The sequence below is a fragment of the Coturnix japonica genome, chromosome Z (genome assembly GCF_054131305.1).
Source record: "Coturnix japonica strain WE chromosome Z, WE-NBRP24, whole genome shotgun sequence".
NCBI lineage: Eukaryota > Metazoa > Chordata > Aves > Galliformes > Phasianidae > Coturnix > Coturnix japonica.
Genome location: NC_140702.1, coordinates 20,639,871 through 20,662,052, shown reverse-complemented (window position 1 = coordinate 20,662,052; position 22,182 = coordinate 20,639,871). Strand labels below are relative to the sequence as shown.

Below are 22,182 nucleotides of genomic sequence, written 5' to 3'. Positions count from 1 at the left end.
CGTGTGGGCGGGGAGAAGGGGCAGAAAGCTTCGCTGATTGGCTGCCGCTCGGCGGCGGGTTGGCCGTGTCGTGAGGGCGGAAGCGGCGAGCGGCGGTGGAGCGAGTGGAGGAGGTGAGTGCGGCGCTCCGCCCCTACGGCGCAGTGTGTCCGGCGGCGGGGACCGGGAGTGAGGATGGCTTGGTGGCTTCATTAGTGGCTCTGTGAGGAGGGGGCGGCCATTGCTGCTCTCATACTTACTGAGCTCACGTTCCCCTGCTTTGAGCGTCGGGGGAATGCGGTTTGTGCCTCACGTGTCACGATTACACCATAACTATATATATAACTAAGGAGCCCAACTGATTAAAAGAGCCTAATGCTTAATATTGCTGTTGTCATTTTATTGTCTGTGAGGGAAACTGGTTAAAATATGTAGTGACTTTATGTATTTGGTAGCTGACTTTGAAATCTTAGGCCCTGCCGTCACACCATTCAGAAGGGGCAGACCTTGTTTTGGCTCGCTGTAAAAATAATGCAGCATTAATAGTCTAAGCCAAGGCTGCGATTTTTCTTCCCTGCTCCTCGTAGGTTGGTTATGGTTGCTTTATTCCTTCGTTTTTATTTTTCTTTTCTCTGAGGATATAAATTTGAGCCTGTCAGGGACTTCAGTAAAGCCAAGGCTGCACAAGTTCTGTGGAAGAACTTTGCTATGGCTGTTTTGTATGTACAGTAACATGCTTAGGTGTTGCTGTTGCAACCAATTTCTGAATGGTTACGAACAATTTTGTGATCATATAGTCTTTGGAGTTAGAACGGTCTTTTAAAGGTCATCTAGTCCAACTCCCCTGCGCTGAACAGTGACATTTACAGCTAGATCAGGGTGCTCAGAGCCCTGCCCAGCCTGGCCTTGAGTGTCTCCAGGGATGGAGTTCACACCACCACTCTGGGCAACCTATTAATATGCAGAAAGTTCTAAAAACCACCTTTCTATCTAGTGTAATCTGATATTAGTGTGTTTTGTTTTTTACCTTTAATTAGAATTCAATTGAAAGGGTTACAGGTCTACTCCTGTGTTTCACACTTCTAGGTGAGTTGTGATGCTGGCCTTGTAGGAAGGGCTGTGCTCTAGCAGAGCTGACAGGGCAGAGACTGTAGAATAAATGAAAAAGGATACTGATCCCATGTGATTTTAAGAGCATAAAGACTCAGAACTTTTGTGCTCTCAATCTAGACATCAGCCAAATGACTTGCTATCTTGGGATGGAAAAACTAATGCAATTAGAGGAAGAGTGAGGCTGTATACCCTATCACAGGCTGCATTTGTTTTTTACAGTTGAGTCAAATGATTATGAAAGGGATTGTTTGTTTACAGGTCTACAAAAGGATCTTAGAGAGGCCACCCTCCTCAGCACAGTAGCTGGAAAGGAAAGAGAGACCACGGAGCTTTCCAAATGCAGTCATCTGTGTCAGGCTTATGGTAGAAACTTCACAAAAACCTCAGGACAGGTTTGTGTTGACTGAGCAAGTGACAGAAGCTTAGGTAGTGGCTGGAGGCAACATTTGTGGGCTTATATAAAGTTTCACCGGCTGTGAAACCTAATGTTACAAGCACAGCAGACAGTGGCTGTAGGCATTACGTAAACTGGACAGATGTTAATTATGATGAGAAGTAGGCTTCAAGATCATAGAGGATAATTATTTTTGAAAGTAAGAGACAAGGGACTAGTGTTTGTTTGTGTGTAGCAGATTTCACATTGCTTACCTGCCTTAGCTTCCTGCAGGCAATGTTAGACACTTTGTTTGGCTTGTTTTTGTTTTTTTTCCTGTCCTGATCTGGGAAATCACAGATGAAAATGGTGTGTTCCAGTTCATGATATTTCTTGAATCTTGTCACAGGAAACTTGTTTCATTAACCTTGACTATGCTATAAACAAATATTTATTTCTCTTCTTGGAGGAACTTTTTAGGGTGTACTCTAAATTTGTACTTATTGATACAGTGTTTTTGATACTTGACAATGCAAAATAAGCAACTTTTAAAAGGAGAAAAGAAAAACAGTGGGGATACCATATCTAAAAGCTGTTCGGAAACTGTTGCAACTGTCAAGATTTAGCTCTACTGCACAACATGCCAAGTTTTTCTATGCTTGAGTATTTATGTAATTAAAAAATCTGATGAAGACCTTGAGATCTCACTGAGGATTGCAACCACTGCTGTTGAACAAGGGTGATACATTTTTTTTTTTCTTTTAATTTATTTTTGGTTATATGTTTATGATACCGTATATTTTACGTGGGCTGCTCTGAAAACAATGCCTCCTATTCTATGATGTTGGTCAAAGACATCAGAGGCAGATGTTGGTGGTATGGTAGTAGAGGTTGAACCTTCCCACAATATCCCATTAGACAAATGGGGGGCATTACTTTCACAGTAACTTTTGTGTATTCAGCCCAGGACAAATCCTCTTCACTCAGTGTGGCCCAGGCAAGCCAAAAGTCTGGACACCTGTGACTTAGGGTGCTGATATGTAGCTGAGAAACAAAAAGCCCAGCAACATTAAGGTGAAATGTGACCCAACATGCAGGAGGGTGTATTTTTTAATTTATTTTTAAAATATTTTCCATATTTTATTTTATTTTTGCTTCTTCTCTAATTATTTTTATCATAATTCCATAAAGAAGGATGTAATTTATGTAGGAATGCAATGTCTTACTATCTTAAAGCCACACTTCTGAAACTTACATGCTCATGCTCCATGTGTTTTTCTTGTAGTAATTTATACTCTTAAGATTTCAAAACTGTGTTTAACTGGTGGAATATTTAAGTTCTTCTGTGCTATATTTTCTTAATGAATACCTAACTACCCCCTAAGTTCAAGTCTCAGTAGTCCTAGTGGTATGCCTCTGCTGTGTCCTCATATTAGTATGCAAGTTTCACTAAAGCTCAGGCTAGCATTCCTTAGTAGCTACGAGGGAAACTAACATTGAAAAGTATGTTTCCTCAGGTGAGTTGATATCTATACTGATGTCAATGGTTTATGGGCTGCTTTGGCCCAGTTCTGTGACTAATGGGGCAGGGGGACCCTCCGGTCCACTCCCTGGGAGAGGGGGAAGGAGGGAAAGATACGAGGTAGGGAGGTGGGTCTAGAAACAATACAGTGGCAATGTGCTGAGGGTGAAAATTAATTAGCTAAATATGGTAGAGGAATGACAGATAATTCCAATTATATTTTATTATTTTGCATTGAAGCTAGCAAATCGAATAACATGAGACAGGGTCAAAAACCAAAGGCCTTACTCTAGTATTGAAGGTAAAATGGCTGGGACCACACACTTTGGAGACAAGCAGTGAAAGAAGGGGGACTGACGTGTGACCTGTCAGTAGCCACTAAGTCTGTTGTCAGTTTAGTGCAGGTGTCTTTTTTTTCCTTTTTTTTTCCCCCTCTTTCTTTTAAATCTCTCATTTGCACTCAGATTCGTGGCTGTAGGACCAGTGCTGTCACTGTCAATGTGATGTCACGTTATTACTGTGCTGAATCTCATGTCTTGGCATTCAGGTCAGATAACAGAACTGAAGTTGAACTTGTGCCCATCTGTGGAAAACGTTGAAATCAGTGCTCAGTATGGATTGATGCCTCTTTGCCTCAGCTCTACCCCTGATTGCTCAACCTAATCTGACTCAAAAGACATTTATTTTCAAGGCAAAGTGATTACTGTGGCTGAATAAAGAGCTGCAAAATTGAAGTTTTAAGTGCACCGAAAGTTCACTGAAAATGTCTTGTGAATTATTTTTGTGTGGGAGCCATACAAAGCAAAATGAATTATAATGTTTAAATTAATAAATTGAAGTAGTGCGAGCTTTCTGTTTTCATGGAGATCAATGTTTGTTATTCCAGACGAAAAATAGAAAATGTGAAGAAAAACATAATAAAACTTCTGCTAGGTGAATACAGAGTAGTGGAGGAATTTTCTTCAAAGAGAATGCCTTAGGAAAATGTTTAGCAAGATAAAGTAATTTAGAGTCCAGGACTATTTTTTAGTACTAATTTGACAGGAACTTGAAATTAAAATAATCCATCTCTTTGAAAAGTCTTGAGTGTGGAAGTGGGAGGAGAGTAGGCTGTGTAAGCCTTCTTATTTATACCTGCATTTGATACCCCACTCATGTGGTTACACTTGGTGTGACTTGTACTTCTATATCACTGGCTTAGTTTTTTAAAACTTCAGAAGTCTCTCACAAATACAGAAGTGCAGGTGTCCTTACCTCGCTCTTGTCACTTTATTATTTTATTTTTTTTTATCCCTCATTCAGCTTTGTTACTCTTGCCAGTGGCACTGAATTTGTTTTGCTTGAAGCAATAAGTAAAACCATCCAGTGAAGTCCATTGCTCTGCGGTATTAAGTCAAGCATTTACAGAAACATGTCAGACTGAGCAGGATTATCATAAAACCGTACACAGGGACTAAAGAATAGAAAACAAAGGAAGTCTGTAAGACATGTTTGTTTTCTGTGTTGAATATCTTGATAATTCTTATTCCCAGAGAAGGCAGCGTTTTGGAAAACAGATGAAATCTCAACCAGTTTACCATGTTATCCAAACATACATCAAAAAGACACATGTATCTGAGTACTTTTGGATGAGAAAACAGCAGTTAAAGCTGGCCTTTTTTTTTTTTTTTCCCCTTTTTCCTTCAGCTTCACTTTTCTTGAATGGATAATACTAAGTTACTGAAGTCTGCAAGGGAAGGTTTTGGAAACTTGACTAAGATGCCAGGAATTCCTGGATTTCTGTTCTTGCTGATTTTATACAATACTATCGTCAGGCTGAAAAGTTATGTGTAAAATAATTATACAGACTTTTTTCCTTTTCCTGTTTGAAAAATGAGTAACTTTAATGCTGACTTTTCAGATAGTTTGTGAAGGAATTAGTATATATTTTAGATGCTTTTTTTTTTTTTTTTTTCTCCCCTTGTCTGTTTGCTTTGTGAAAATGAATTTTCTTTCTTAATAAGTAGCTTAATATTTCAGTTTTCACAGGAAGGCAAAATAGGTATGGCCTATTTTATCTGTATACCCCTGGCTATAGTAGGACCTTTGGAAGGCAGGCAGACACGCTGCCAAAGTAGAAGTCATGAAATATTTGTTGAAGTTGCATCCCCCAGAGGCAACAGAGATAGAGAACCTGGTCTGAATCTCTCAGGCATGTATACTAGCTCTCTGTCTCAGATCTGGCCACTTGAATCTGATCTGATGTTATTCTTGCTCAGTTCTGTACATGCTGTTTGTAATTTTGTACTGAAGTATTTGATACTCAGTGGAAAAAGTTTTCAATTGAGAGATAACATTTTATTTTCTTACCGCATGGTAACATGCAGTCAGTGTATCCTGATTTTTATCCATTTATTTATTTTTCACCTATGGATTTGGGAAGGTTGAAATTTGGTGGTGAACACACTGAGCTGTTAGAGTTGGGAAGAACTCCTGGGGAGATGTGAATAAGGAAGGTTTGTCCTTTTTCAGAATCTGTCAAGTTATTCTATTATTTCCTAGTGTGCACTGGTGTAACTTCCCTCTTTAAATATATTAAGGACCTTTTTGGTTTTTTCCTGTTTTTTTTATTTTATTTTATTTTTTTTTATTTTTTTTTACCTTGTGGCTTAAACTGTCTCCTAATATGGATGTTTACAAATAAGATTGGCAAGTCTGGAAGCCTGGAGTTGGTAGTGGGTTATGCCCCACACTTCAAGGGGATGAAAGACACCAGGGTGGGCTTTGTCTTCAGGCTACAGTTGAGATCAAAGCTTGTTAGTAAGATTCCTACTATAAAGGTTGTTGACTGTCTGCTTCCTTCTGTTTCTCCTCATTTTTCAGCTGGTGACTGTAGTAAATAAGTCTGACAAGTGTTGTTCCTTATCATAGATTCCAGATCTTTTGTGGCAAATCCTGTGTATCCTATTTGCCTGTGGAGTCTGACAAACTAAAATAGCTGTCCTTTTTTTTTTTTTTTTTTTTTTTTTAACAATTACACAAGAAATATGTGTATGTTTCCAATACTTTTGTGGCTGCCACAGAAAAAGATTGTAAATGCTGGCCATGTGAGCCTTGCTTCTGCAGCTGGGTCCTTGAGGACCAGCTACTGACTGCAGCTTTCTAGAAGTTAGTCTCTTAATCAAATTTCATCATGCAGCAAAGAATTTTTAAGATGGGCCTTTAACCTGTCTGCATGAAGTTATGAAGTCATCCAGTTACTTCTTTATATCCAGTGCCAATTTTTTACTTTTTGTCTTCAAGAGAGAAAAGAGAATTGTGGACCTTGGGTCAACCAAGGGAACAGCTAGATACAATTTAGGTGTCATGTCGTATAAAAATATCCTCGCTTTTGGTTCAATAGAAAAAGAGCTCTTCAAAAATTTTTGTTTGGTCTTCAAATATATGTTTGATACTCAGCTGAAGATTTATTATTAAGCATTTCTTCATCAATATTTCTTCATCAACAAATATTGCGTCCCAGAGATTGTGAGGCTTATTGCAAGAGGTGATAGGAAGGAAGATGTGTTCTTTTCTTCATGCTTATTTACCCAGACATTTTCTGAAAATAAAAAAGAGTAAGTCCATATCTGATCTACTGTCCGCCTAATATTGACTGAGTCATATTTGAAGTTTACGCCAGATAATTTAACGCTTTTTCTCTTGAAGATTGGAGTTGATGGAATTGTAAATTAACATGAGAGAAAACAAACTAGCATGCAATATATCTCAGAAATATTCATAAATATTCTCTTATTGTCTTTTGCTTGGAAATGTGTTAATAGCTGGTTTTAATCTTTAAAGGAAACCAATATGTTTTTGACTGTCTTAAATCTCAGTCTGCTATAAATAAATCTCAATCTGTTTATAGATGCATCTGATGTCACATGAATAATACCTGTTCTCATGCCAGGTTAACTATGCATGTTCTTCTAATTTTTATTTTTTTTTTAGTTCAGATTTTTTGTGGTGCAGCCAATGGCAGAAGAAGTCAAAGTATAGACTTTACTGACGGCTTGGTGTTTGTACTAGTTTTCCATTCTGAAGTCTCTGTAGATAGTATCCTATTTTTCTCAACAAGAAAGCACTTAAGCTAATTGCTCCATTGGCAAGATATAGTAGCTCTTTCTGATCTGTAAGTAGACTTCCATGCATAACTGCTAAAGTTTGAAACACCTGCAGCTAAAGCAATTTGGAGAAAAGCCATTAGTCTTCATGGACAAAAAAATAGTGCTGAAGTTCAAAACATCATCAATGAAGCTGTGTTGGAGCTGTCTAAAAGGTCTGGCTTTTAGTCTATGCCCAGTGCTATCCAAAACAACATATAATATTCTTTGTAGACCAATTTTAAAAGTGTCTTGTTTATTCAGAAGCAACTGTGTACACTGTTTGTTCAGGGAGTAGACTCCAGTCAATTGCAAACCAGCCAACAGCTGATTTCTCCTTAGAAAGAAACAGTGCCTAATATAGATCATTAGAAGCCAAAAACTAAAGAGACAAAGTCCTAAAGATAAACAGCTCAATCCTCAACTGTTCAACAGCCTCAATAAAGCCTCTGATTTACTAATTTAGGGTGCAGCTCCACTGTTCCCACCTGCAAGTTTGTCTCAGATCCTTGGCTCTGACTTGGTGAGGTGTTGATATGTAGTGTATGACCTGCTGTGCCCTTAAGGAGAAAAATACTGGCTTTCTTGTGGTGCTAATCAATCAGTTTCTCTGCAGCTTTTCTTTATAAGCAATTGAGGGTGGAAAGAGGTATTGATTGCTCTCATTTTATCAAGACAGTGAATGGAAGGCACATAAGTTACTAAACCTTCAAAGGCCCTCCAAGGTACTTACTTACTGTTCTAATTGACTGCTAGATGCTTTTTAGATTCATGCAATGAGAGTCTGAGTTCAGTAATTTAAACTGATGGATAACTATAAGGATAGTCTGTTTTTTTTCCCAATTATTTATTTATTTATTTTTTAATAAAGCCCAGAAGCAACTGGCTTCCTGCTAAACAGGAACAGTACCAAAATTCAGGTGAACACTTTAACTCTTTTGACCACTAATGTGATTCTTGTCTGTGTTGCTAACTTTCCTCCAAGAGATACTGAAGTGGAACTAGTCCTTAAAGCTTCATTGCTTCCTCATTCTTCCTTATATTTCTGGCTGTCTTTCATACATACTCATTAGAAGTTTCTAAAATTTGAAAAACAGTAGCATTGTCTCCAAGCCCGTGTGACTAGCTCTCTGAAAACTCAAGTCCCACACCGGCATGTATTTCTCAGACTCCTTTGTCGGTTTGTCCTCTTAGTTTATTATGACCAGGTGCTTGACCCAGAGTACTTAAAAGAGCTGTGATCTGTTTTGTTGTGTGCTTATTCTTCACTTGTTGGTGTAACACTAATAGATCTGTTGAAGCAGTAGTTAAAACAGAGCAGTCACAGAATCACAGACTGGGCTGGGTTGGAAGTGACCTCAAGGATCATGAATCTCTAACTCTCTACTCTTATCCATTGGGTGGTCCACCCATCAAATTCACATCCCTCCAATTTGGAGATAAAGATGTAGTGGAGGACCATGTCAAAGGCCTTGCTCAGTTCTGGGTAAATGACATTGATCACCTTTCCCTTGTCCACCAGTGCCGTCACTTCCATCATAGAAAGCCACAAGATTGGTTAAGCATGACCTTACCCTAGTGAAGCCATGCTGGCTGTCTTGGATCACACACTTATTCCTCGTGTGATCAATCATGTCATCCAGGAGGATCTGTTCCATGATCTTCCCAGGCTCAGAGGTGAGACTCTCTGGCCTGTAGTTCCCTAGGTCCTCCTTGCTCCCTTTCTTAGAAGTGGGAGGATCGTGACCCTTTGTCCGGTCATCTGGGATCTCACCTGACAGCCACAACTTTTTAGATGTGATGGAGAGTAGCTCAGCAACCACCTCAACCAGCTCCTTCAGAACCCTGGGATGCATGCCGTCCATCACCATAGACTTGTATGCATTCCGTCTCATGATGCAGTCTTGGATTTGCTCTGCCCTTACTGTGGGGAGGGATTTACTGCCCTGTTCCTCTCCTAGATGTTTACGAATACAGGTCTTAGGGACATGAGAAATAATAGAATCCTGACAGCCAGTGAAGACTGAGGTGAATAACTCATTCAGTACGTCAGCCTTCTCTTCACCTGCTGAAGCCAGTTCTCCTTTTACTAAAGGAGGTACACCTGTTTTGGCCTGTCCAATGTACCTGTGGAATGTCTTCATATTGTTTTCCTTTTAAGGAATACTTAAGCATTCCTATAAAAACAAACAAACAAAAAAAAAAACACCTCTAATATTTCTAGTGGGATTGCTTTTGAATGCATAAAGGTAAATTCTTTGACAAACACATGTGAGACTGTTGGCCAGAATTCGCATGTGTGGTGGTTATGACTATGAATTATCATATTGAATAGCTGGTCTTTTGAAGCACATCTAGGTAACAGATTTAAAACTAAAATATTTTCAATTATTTCTACAGTCTAAATTTAGGGTTCAGGTGATGATAATATCGGTAGTAATAAGAAGCATCATCTGTTTCAGCTTTGATCCTATGGTTGTATGTATGCATGTGACATCTCCTCTGGAAATGATAGAACAAATGTAGATTTACAGAGTTCTTCATTCCTTGAGAAACAGCAATCATTGGTGGCCAAACTCAAATATTTACAAAGTAGGTTTTTCTTTGCAGGGTATTTTTTATTGATTTATTTATTGATTTATTTATTGTGTGTGTGTGTATTAATTTGTGGAAAGGCAGCAGGATAATCTGCTTTGGCAAGAATACTCTTCATGTATTCCTCAGACTTTGACAGCACACAGCATTTCTCCACCTAAGGATGCCCTGAGGCAGAAGCTCCATCCGCCACATGATTCCGCTTTACAAAGAAGTGCTTGATCTGTAAAGAGTCACCTGTTCTTGACACACTGGCAGGGTAGTGAGAGAACAGAGGGGAAAAAACGGGAGAATTGAAATGTGTCAGCTAGGAAAGGTTGTTTTAATTTACTTAAATTCTTTAAAAGAGATATATCACTCCATATTTCAAAATGACTTGTGAATCCTGTAAACATGTAGCTAACTTCAGATATTCAAGTAAGATTTCTCACTTCTTCCTGCTGAAATATTTATTTCAGTAATACAGTGCTGCAAACTTGTTACTGAGTTTTGCCTTTAGAGTGGAAGAGATGCATGCTCTTTCCTTACAGTGAATGAATAAAGAAAAAGCTTTGATTTCCTGTGGGTTATTTTTTTGTTTGTTTGTTTGTTTGTTTGTTTTTCCCACTAGTGGGAATTCTTTGTTGCTAGAGGACTAGAAAAATCTTTTGCTGTTTTTATTTATTTTTCACTGTTTGTTGCACAAAAGACTGTGGAGGAGTAGTGTAGAAGATTTTTTGTTAACGTGAGGTAAAATATTTTTGTTTGCTGTGATGTTTCTAAATGAAGCATTGGTTAAGACTGGGAAGGCTTGCTTCTTTTGGAGAGGGTTATATAGTAGCCAAGATATATACAAAAAGGAGATCCTTGAGCTTTTGCTAATGGGTTTGAACAGTCAAGTGCCTAGAAATCACAAGCAAAACTAAGGACGTGCTAGAGATCACATGCAAGACTACTTTGTGGGACAGCTTCTAGATATTTAGATTAGTATAAGAAGAAAGTTCTTTTTAGTGATAAGAGTAGGGAGTAACTGGTAGAGGCTGCTGAGAGAGGTGGTGGGTGCCCTTGCACCTGGAGACATTCAAAGCCAGGTTGGACTGGTCTCTGAGCATCTAATGTAGTAGTAGGTGTCCCTGTCCATTTCAGATGTGTTCTAACTAGATGACCATTAAAAGTCCTTCCAACTGAATTTTATAATTCTGTAACATAGGTAATACTCATCTCAGAAGATCAGTGGCACAATGGGAGAGTGAAAAGCTGGGAGAAAAAGGGTACTGTTTTTGTTTTATCTCACACACAGAATTGCAGGAGTTGAAAGGACTTTAAGAGATCATAGGGTCCAACCCCCCAAGCTCTCTTGTAAAGTTGTTCAAAGATGCACAGCAAAATGTGGAAAAGCTTGTCAACCATGTCTTTCATTTTGTTATGAAATACTTAACATTCTTCTGTGCCAGATCTCGTGAGCATGTTTGTTTTTATTTAAGTACTGTTTTACCACAGGTAGACAAATCATGTGAAAGCTTTCTCACTTCTATTGATGTGCTCGTCACCTACTCCAGGAACAGATCTGTTAAGAATGATGAAAAAAATATATATATATATTAGCTGTTGTGCATTGCTTACATTTAATACTAGCATGTAAAGATGGATGTATGAAAAGTACAGTATTATGACTTCATGCAGTTTTCATCTCAGGCCTTGGAGACCTTGTTAGTGCATGTTGCGAAACAATACATTATTTTTAGTGTACAACTCTTTGCATTGCTTTTTATCAGTGAGGACTGATGCTTTGTCATCTTTATCATCACACAAATATAAGACCAGCTCTTTACTTTCTGTTACAGCCTACATTAAAAAAGAAAGACTCTTGTGGAGATTGCTTCCAGTGAATGCAGCTCTGCTTTGTGATGAGAATCAAATGCAACAAACAAAAATTCCCTGTTAAGCTATATATATGCATTATTGAGTTCTGTGCTGTCTCTCTGGGTTGCATGTGACTGTTTTACAGCCTTTAATTAAAAAGAAATAATTAAAGTGTTTTTACAAGTCTTTTGGAGAATGACTTTTATCAAAATATTTTGTAAAAGACTGTAGTGTTCCAGAAGAAGCTAAAAGAGGAAGGTAATCCAGCAGGCAAAGGAAAGTGCATGAAAATGTACATCTATATGCTTAAATATATTACACACGTTATTTGTGCTTCCTGTCATGTACTTTTATTGACCCATAGTCAGGACACTGGTGCACTGCAAATCTTTAAAATTACTTCAATTCCATAAATGGTAATTTACAAGGCCTTATTTCAGGCCTCTAAATATTTCATTTTCTGTTATTGTTTTCAGCTGCATAGGCATACTGTAGACTTGTAGAAATGTCCAGTTAATTGGTGATAGAAATAAGATAATCTTGTGGGGGACTCCAAGCTAATTTTTCATACGATTTTTAAGTTACACTTTAGTCTCTTGCACTCCTTCAGTGAATAGAAACTCAGAGTATGGCATCTGTTATAGTCTAAACAGTGGTAGTCTATGGATATAAATAATAGTTGTCTCTTATACTGTTAAATAGAGTTTATGCCTTGTTATATGTACATGATTTATCTCCTCCTCCTGCCATGGTTTTTTAATCCTAAACTCCTTCCAAAAACATTCTAAGCAGTGTTAACCTTAAGTTTTAAGCTGAAATAAAAGTAGCTCGTTGCTAATTTGTGGTGGAAAATGTAACGCATAATCAGGAATGCTAGAAGAACCTAGTGACTTGTTCCAGCCAAAGTTCAGTCTGGCAGTCACAGCAGACACTTTATGTGATGTTCCTTTTATTGTTTAGAAATGCAATTTGTTAGTCTAAGTTGATCAGTATTGTGGTTTAATTGGCCATCCGAAGTAGTTAATTTATGTTATTGACAATGCCGTTCTTGTTTAGCTGTTAATGCAGCCTTGTGCTTGCAAAACAAGTCTTATATTCATGTATTTTGCTGCTTTTGTCTGAACAGTGTTTGGAATTCAAGGAAAAGGCATTTTTTAAACATAGTTGTGCAAAGATCAGACAGTGTGGGCTACTGCAGTTAAAACTTCTGGACATACTAATTGTGAAGCCAGTAATGTCTACATTTGTCTCTAAATGCACATAAGCAGAGAGCTCACCAGTGCCACTGCTTGAAGAACAGGGTTCCTTCAGAACCTGAGCTGGTGCTGATCATGGAATCACAGGATCACTGAGGTTGGAGGTGACCTCCAAGATCATCCAGTCCAAGTGTCCACCTATTGCCAATATTTCCCACTAAACTGTGTTCATCAGTACAAAACCAACGTGTTTCTTGAGCACTTCCAGGGATGGTGATTCCACCACCTCCCTGAGCAGGCACTGCAGTGCCTGACTACTCTTTCAGTAAAGTTTTTCCTAACGTCCAACATGAGTCTCATCAGTTTATTGTAGTGAGGGACCCAAAACTGAATGCAGTACTTGTGGTGTGGCCTCACCAGAGCAGAGTACAGAGGGAAGGTCACCTTGCTGCTCCTTCTGGCAACACTGTTTCTGATACACGCCAGGATTCAGTTGGCCTTCTTGCCCAATCAATGCAATAAATGTGTTACAGTGTAGCCTGGTAGTGTTCTCACAATCAACAGTCTTCCTCCTGGGTATTAATTATTTTGAATCATATTCTATGTGTTGTATGTTGGATGATAGTGAACAGTGAAGTAAAAACAGAGGGGAGAATGACTGAGCAGTTCCTAAATAAGAAACTAAGTGTCAGGAAGCAGAGGAACACAAAGTTAGTATACTAATTTTGCCCAGCTTCTTGATGCTTAGTTTCTTATTTAGAGAATATTCAAATATACTTGATTGTTGATACTTAAACCTTGATTATTTTAATCCAGTCTTCTGTTTGAAAGCAACAGCAGTTCTCTGAAAAACTGTATTTCTGGAGGAAAGCAGTGTGCTCATAAATGTACCTTTCTCCTCTCCACACCCAATGTAGCTAAACATTGTTGCTAATATCTCATAAAACATGCCATTGATTGTAATAAGATTCTGTTGTGTCTGTAACAGGTGACTGGGAAATGGAGAAAACTTTAATCAGAATTCATCCCGTTTCTGATCCAGAAGCAGTGTATTTTCTACAAGTATCATGGGAAAAAGATATAAGCAGTGGCTTTGGTATAAAGCTTACCGATGGTGAATGTGCATGGACTGGGACAGGTAATAATAAAACTGTTGTAAATAGTACTGTTCTTTTTTAATGTTGTTAAAAACTTTCCAAGTCTGGATGCACAACTTGCATTGAAAAGGTTATACAGTTATCACCTCAGTGATGGAGGAAGTTGGATTTATGTTCTTCTGAGACATACTCATATATCTTTGAAATCTGGAAAATGTATGTGTCAAACCTGTTACTAATTTATCAGCACTAGGTAAACTATGTTTTGTTTGTGCTTACTAATACAGTTTCTTGCTGTGTTATCGCATAATCGTGTTATATCTTCAGATTCTTGGATAGATATGAAATACCAGTAACATTTGCAAGATGTAGTTCATGAAGCATTTATTTGCAAATATTAATAGGCTTGTTAAGATATTAATAGTTAATGTAACTGTGTTTGGTATTCAACTGCATTTTTGAGAATGTTAAAATAGAAGAAGTTTACTCCTGGTGGTAAAATACTAGGAACAAAACAAAACAAAGCACTGTGGCATTTTTTCTCACCCAGAAATGTGAATAGGATGGTGAATTTCTTAGTATGTGTGCATTTCTCTCATTCATATCTAGCAAGAGAAGGAAGGATTTGTGCGTTCCTTTAGATACATGTGGGATACTTGGCCCAAGTGTTTCAGAGGAGGGAAACAATAATGTGATTTACACAGCAAAACACCGGCAAAAACATTTTCCTGACTCTTTTTTCTAAATTATAAGAGCATTTATCTTAGCTTTTTCTTCTTTTTCTCTGTGTGTTGGACCTTGTTTGTCCTTGATACTTTCATAACCCAAACTTTCAAATAGGCCTGTCATTTTTTAGTGATTAATCTATTACCTTGTGTGTTACAAGAAGCTTAATCATTCCTTAGCTTTCTCTTGAATGTAACTTTTATTTTTTTTTTCTTTTCAAATTTAGGAAATGAGACTAGCTTAAAATGTATGTATGTATGCATAAATCTTCCTATTCACAGTTCTTTTAGCGTTTTAAATATCCTATTGATTAAAGGTTTTTACAGAGGCCAAATTCGTATATTCGAATATTGGCTCTCTGTAGTCTATTATGAAAGGTTTTTTTTTTGTTGTTGTTGTTGTTGTTTTTTTTTAATCTTACAGTAGAATATTCAGATTCTTTATTTACACAATAATAGCAAAGGTGCTAACATGCATAAATGAGGATTTCAGTACTTTTGTGTTTAAAAGCTTTTGTTTTTGCTGTTACATTAAGGAAAGTATTTAACATTAAAATAAACATCTTAAGATTCACACACACACACAAACACACACACACAAAAAAAGAAGGCTGCTTCCTAAATCAATACTTTTTCCTTGTAAAACCTAGTATTACTTTAGCGGAGAGAGAATAGAAAAAGATATGCACACGTAGTTCTTGCTTCATTAACTTCCTGCATCTGGCAGAACTGCAGGGTGGTAACTTCTCAAAAGAAAGGACCAGTGAAAGCAAGATGACTTCACATTGTTAAATGAAGGGGGGAAAAAGAACAGTTTAGCATGAGCATTGGCTACACATACAAAGGAGAAACCTTTTATTCCTTTTCTCAGAACTGGATCAATTTCTAAGGAATTCATATGATATAGTCATTTTAGTAATTTAATTGAGAGTTGAAATTCTTGTGCAGAAGGCTTTCTTGCTGCATCTGTCTTCATGTACTCATTGTTGCTTTTGATCACTTCTTCTTAGTAATTGCATCATATTTGAAATTTCCTAGATACCAGATTCAAAATCTGGGAGAACAGAAAGCAGTGGTCAGAAAATTCTTGCTGTGGGAAATCCCTTTTGGGTTTCTCATGCTGTGGATTATTTTGCTTGGCAAGACCTACCAGGAAATGAATGAGAGTTGCTGATAGAGTTGTCTTTTATGGTTCCTGTATATTTAGAATGATGATGAAAAGTGTTGGGAGTCTTATTTAGAAAACGAAACATAGTAAAATCTTTAGGGGAGGAGAAGCACACTAATATAGATCATGATCTGTTCTATTCACTTGGTATTAAGTTAAAGAGACACAGATAGAGCCACTTATAAATCTGATGTTTCTCTAAAAATGGCTACTGTTATTTTTTTTAATCTGTTAGTTTTAAAAGATGGAGGAATACACTGCAAGTACACACACAGCAATAGGAAAAAAAATCCTGGTGCTCTTTTATGGTGTGTTAGTATGTCTGGGGTTTTTTTTGAGCTAGCTTGATCTATGCTGTAGGCCTTGTTCTTCACTGGCTTGTAGACACATTTGTACCTCTCAGTAATTGCACTCCGTTGCTTTCTATGGTAACATTGCAAGTGCAGCTTTTAGATTTAAAAAAGAAAATGCAGTAGACAGTTATTAAAATCTGAAGTCTTCCTAATGTCATCTGGTTTATGCTTAAAATATTTTATTAGATCTTACAAAAGATCTAATTTTACTACTTCATCTTATAGAGACTTGAGAGTTGTGGTTGAGTTTGAGCATGACTGACTTGGCTAAGAATCAGGTAGGGCAGAATTCGTAGCATGTACAGTGGCTGGTGTGAGTTTGCAGCTTTTGCTGCAGTGCTGTATGTGATGGTAGAAAGTTGTGTCAGTCTTAACGTGTGAGAATTAATACAAAATGATTTTGTCTTCATATTGGCTTGTTTGTAGGTCTTTCCTTGTTTGTGGTGCTGCATGCTATTTTCTCACTTGGTTCATGTCATCTGCATGCCACCTGCAGTTGTATCTGGTTGTTATGCAGCATTGCAGCTAAACACTTACGTAGTGTGGCTTTCCACACAAAGTCCAGTTTGTAGGACAAATACCAGATGGCAATATGTGCAGCCTTCAATCTTATTTTTTCTGATGCATTAGGAAGGGGTTTGACATTTTAGAAGAGGAGATAGTTGAGATGCCCTTACAGTGGATGGAAAAAAAAATAAAAATCATTTATTTACTTCTGTCTTCCCGTCTTCCTCCTGCCTTTCTTGTTCCTTTTCATAACAGTATTTAAGCCCTAGCTTAGCAGAATGTGAGCTACAGCCCTCTTCATTCTGCTGAATTTATATTATTTTATAGTAGAAGTGAATTTGAAAAGTATAATGGTAAAGTAAGTAAAACCTTGTTCTTAAAAGAAAGATAATATGATTTTAACCTGTACCTCATTATGTGTCTCAGTTCTTCAGTGCCCTAAAGTTCATCAGTATTAGGCTGTACACAAAACTTTTGTGTGTGATTGTCTATTACATCTGCTGTAACAATTAGCAAAATACAACCTCTATTTCAGGAAGCAATCTTTCAGGGCACATTCTGAGTTTACAAATCTGTAGGGTTTTGCATGCTATAACCTTCTGTCTCCTGACCAATTTTCGATTTTTTTTTTACTCCATGCTATCTAATATAAACAGCAGCTTTAAATGTAGGGATAGAAGCATCTTCTCCAATCTAGAAATGCTGATAACAAGAGTGATTTATATCTAGTCTTTTCATGCATATTCTGGAGCACTCCTGTATAAAAAATCACAACGTCTGGGTCTTTCTTTAACCTGATATGAATGTGACAGCTTTACAGTTTTCTTTTTTAAAGTCAGTAGAGAATACTCAAACAGTTAAAGTATGCAGGGAAGTTTATGACAAAATTCGTGCTGACACGTGTGTGAAAAAGACTCACTTGATTGTATTTGTTGAGCCCCAATCATTTATTTATTTACTTTTCTTAAGAACAGCTCTGAGGCAGCTCACTTCCTTTGCATCCTTTTTGCTTTCTAGCTTTTACAGATTCGAATTTGCCTAGAGAAAAAAAATGCCTAGTGCTGGGGGATAAGTAATTTGATTCTGACACTAATGTATCATTTTAACTGAGTATGTCTCCAGGCTCAGATTTTCCACAGATGAGAATACTTTGTCCTTGTGTCAACTATTTATTTGCTTGTGGTTCTGACATTAGCATGCTGTCTTTTGCCACCTGCATCTCCTTTTTCACCTGGCTGTTGTCTTTTGTCTTACAGTGTAACAAACAGGTGCCTTAATGATGGACGGGCCTTATCAGATTTTACATACAATAATTAGTTTGTGGTGGTTGTTTTTTGTGGGAACAAGTAATCAATGTGTTTGTGAATAGGTAACCTTTCTAACAAATAACCCTGTACCATATTGTGATCTTTTGTTAAGAATAACAAACCCACCATACAACCCCCCCATTCCTGCTTTCACCCTTTCAATAGCAATTAAATAACAAACAAACACACAAAAAACCACCCTTCACAAAATAAATAAATAATAAATAATTATGTATAATTATATATTATTAATAAATATATTAAATATATTAAAATATAAAATAAATAAATAATAAAAAATAATAAATAAATGAAAATATCAGACTAGAAAGTTGCTCAATTTCTATATTTTAAGATATGTACATGAAGCAAAAGCTACTGGCTGGCTATGCAAAAGTTAAGAATGGTTTTTGCTTGCAGTGGTTATTGGGTTTTGAAGCTCAGGATCCTGAGAACAGAGTGAAGAAAAAAAAATAGGTGTTCATGAACGTAGATTACAGAAAAGCAAAGTCTGACCTGTTCCAATGTCTCTTAAAAGGAATTCCATTTAATACAGGCATGGAGAAGAGAGAGAAAATTGATGTTTTGAGGATCACCTCTTCCAAGCTCAAAAATGATTTATTTCAGAGGAAAATGAAATGAAGCAAAGGTGTTGGGAGCCCTGAATGCATGGCAAAGGAACTCCTTACTAAACCCAACATAAAAAGCTGGTTTACAGGGTGTGGATGCAGAGGCAGGTGACCAGGGACAGCTATACAGTGTCTAAGCATAAAGGGGTAGGATTAGTAGTCAGGATCCACCTGGGTTAGCATGTGGTAAGGGATGTGGAAGGCAACTGGGGCTTCTTCTGATTTATCCGCAGCCATAATCTATAACATCCCCATGGTAAAGTGCAAACTGAAAAACTGAACTGGTGAATGTAGAAATAGGTTGCGATCACTGGCATGTAGTCTAACTGGAGGCTCTGTACCCCTGGATTTGATAAAGAATCCCACGCTGTTAACATCTTTATTAATCACTTAATCACTTATTTATCACTGCATCCTTAGCAAGTTTTCAGTTGTTGTACAAATGGTAGGAGAGTTTGAGGTACCAGAATATTTGTGTTTCCATCCATAAGGCCTTGGATAGGCTGGAGAATTGGGCTGACAAGAACTTCAAGAAATTCAACAAAGGGAAATGAGAAGCTGCACACTTGTAGAGGAATAAGCTCTTAATCTGCACTGGTACTTTGTCAAAGTGTTGAATATGATCCAACCTTGTGGCAAACAATATCAAGAGTTTCTTGGGCTGCATTAGGAGGTGTGCTACCAGTAGATCAAGGGGATTATCCTTCTCCTCTACTCAGCACTGTGCAGATGTGGCACTGTTTATAGTTCAGGGCTCCCCAGCAGCAGAAATGAACTTCATAAGCATACTGCAGTCGAGTAGTAATTGCTGAGGATGATTGAAGGACTGGAGCTTCTGCCTTACTAGGAGAAAGTGGGAGAGCTGGGGCTGTGGAGCCTAGAGAACAAAAGGCGTAAGGAGATCATGTAACACATGTTAGCAGTGATGGGAAATAGTAAAGACACAGTAAAGCTCTTCTCAATAGAATCCACTGAGAACATGAAATAACACGCACAGATTATAACACAAGGATTTTTTAAATAATAATAATTATTTAAAATCATTAGCTTGCCCAGAGAGTTGGTCCTTGGAGATATTTAGAATGCAGCTGGACGTGATCCTGAGCAACCTCTATAACTGACCATTCCTTTGAACAGGGAGTTTGGACTAAGCAATCTCTCAGAAATACTGAAATGTGTGAGGATATGACTTTCCAGCAAATAGTTATACATTTTGCTATATTTTAACCCCTGCTGTATTTTTAGATGATTGATAGATGATAGATTTGATAAGTGCTGCCTTCTTTGTAGAATGAGATTAACTACTGTGTCTAGATGAAAATAGAAGAAAAATGAGGCAATTTAAACAAGCTCATTTTGGCTTGAAATGCTGCTCTATTTCCATCAGTAGAATTTAAATATATGTGCAGGTTTATGTCTCAAACTGAAATTAAATTCAGATGCATTTGTATAAGGAAGAAATATTGTTACAGGGCTTTTTTTTAAAGTCACTTGTAGTTGTGTTAAGGATGTGTTTTTGCTTTTTGCTTTGGGTTTTTGTTTGTTTGTTTTTTGCCTTTTTTCAGGCTCTCACAAACTAATCTCCTTTTTCATATTTTTCTCTCTCAAATACTGTACAAATGCTAGAGAAGTCTAAGAGCAATAAATAAAGATAAATGACAATCTAGAGCAGTCTTCCTCAGAAGGTTGGTCAGAAGTGAATGAAACACTGCATGAATCAAGTAAAGAACTGAAAATTCTGTATAATAGACTTAAATAGTTAATAATAGATTAAAGCACACACTACATTACAGAAATAGTGCCGTGACTTAGAGTCTTTGCTTACTTCTGCTAAAGCAACTGCACTCATTGAGCTCTTTTTTTTTCTTTCTTTCTTTTTTTTTTTTTTTCCTTCTAATTAGCATGATCTCTAGAAGTACTGTGGAAACAGTTTTAAGAATGAACTATAAAGGAAGGAAAAACTCTGAGGGCTCAGGTGGTAAAATTAATGACATTCTTTTTCTTCCTGATTATAGAAGGCAAGACTTGGTGAGTTGCTTTTCAGTTGGAGGGTTAACTGAAAGAAAATTTAAGAAGAAATAAATACATTAGCAGTTGTGTAGCAGACTGCACATCTTTATTGTCTTGTTTTGTTCTGAAATCAACTGTTTTTTTTCTTCTAAGGAGAGGAATAAAATTTTCATAATACTCATGATCTAATACAAAGTGGAGATACCAGAGGATCATGTATTTAAACAGCATATAACATGGATTCACCTGCATATTCATTTGTAAATTTACAGTTTACTTTGTTGTAAGATTACAAGTAACAAGTTTAGAAAAAGTGGATTAAAAATATGCAAGCTGACAGTTGTCTGTCTACTGCTTGGGCTGACACATTCAGTGAAAATCAATAGAATATCTGAGTGTTTGTCTTTAGGGCTATATAAATGTATGTACAAGATCACATATGAGTATTAATTTCTCTTTCTCTCTTTTTTTTTTTTCTTTTTGTTTGGGGGGCTGTTAGTGTCTGAAGCTGAAATTTCTAGGGAGGCTGCTGACATGGAAATGGATAGAGAAAAATATGTTGAAGAACTGAAGAAAGCGTTGATACTTGGAGAAGAATCAGCTGGCAAATACAACTTCACTGTTTCAGTGGATGAAGAAAATTCACAGTGTCACTTCTCCTATGAAAGAAATCTGAGAGATGGCTCTGTAAGTATGGTTAAAAGTTTAAATTTGACTTTTAACTAAGAGAAGAACCTTATTGCTATGTTTCTATATTTTTATTTATTTAAAATCAAATACAAGTATGATACTTATTTCAGATAGAACAAATATGTCAAGCTCCACTTTGGTTTAATTTAGGAAAAAACTTGTGGTTTCCTGTCAAAACCGATCAGCAGAACAATTTCTGTGATACATCTATCTTAAATGTATCAGAACAAGAGTATTATTCCTCCAATTTAAAATTTTTGTGCGTGTGTTCCACATGTTGCAACTTTGTTTTTAACACCTAGTTTCCCTCCCTCTTTAAATTCCGGCCTCTAGTGCTTTTTTACTTATTTCTTTTTTCCCTCATCCTTTATACTTGTCTAAAAAAGAAGGGGAAAAAAAAAAAAAAGAAAAAAAAAAGCCGTAAGTTTACTTTCAAATGAGAAAATGTATTTTTAAAGTACATTTTTCTATTACTTCAAATATTTTGGAAGCTAACACTAAAGTGGTTTCCTGCTTAGAACCGCATTACATTGTGACTTGGTTTTTTGGCTGTAAAGGAAAGGATTCCTAAAACAAGAAACAAAGTAGTATTGTCTGTATCTGTAGATTCTATTGGCTGTTTCAGATTATGATTTGGTGTTGAAACTTTTCTTGGGAAGCTGATCTAAGGAAATCCTGCTTGCTCCTAGCCTTTTTTCTCTGAAATTAAATGCAATGCAGTTTCCAAGTTTTATAACTGTGTCAGTAGTGCTGTGATAACTGTTGAGATTACTGACTTCTCAGCCACATTGGTGAAATAATTTGACTGTTAGGAGAAATAGCTCTTCTGACTGGACTGTGCCCCTAATCACATTCAGGGCACTGTTCTTCAGTCAGTTCATTGGCACTATTAAGGGGAACAAAATTATGGGCAAAGAAAAGAAACAAGATTGCAGATACAGAAGAGCAGCAG

General features: G+C 37.1%; 1 protein-coding gene across 2 annotated transcripts in view; it reads left to right on the top strand.

Moving 5' to 3' along the window:
- Nucleotides 1-50: 50 nt before the first annotated feature.
- Nucleotides 51-22,182, top strand: part of XRCC4 (X-ray repair cross complementing 4) — a 162,359-nt gene continuing 140,227 nt past the window's right edge. For both annotated transcript variants that reach the window (XM_085528782.1, XM_085528783.1), the window contains exons 1-3: nt 51-113; nt 13,733-13,882; nt 21,040-21,227. In XM_085528782.1, coding sequence (XP_085384908.1) covers nt 13,744-13,882; nt 21,040-21,227 — 327 coding nt within the window. In that variant the 5' untranslated portion in view covers nt 51-113; nt 13,733-13,743. The remainder of the gene's footprint in view (nt 114-13,732; nt 13,883-21,039; nt 21,228-22,182) is intronic.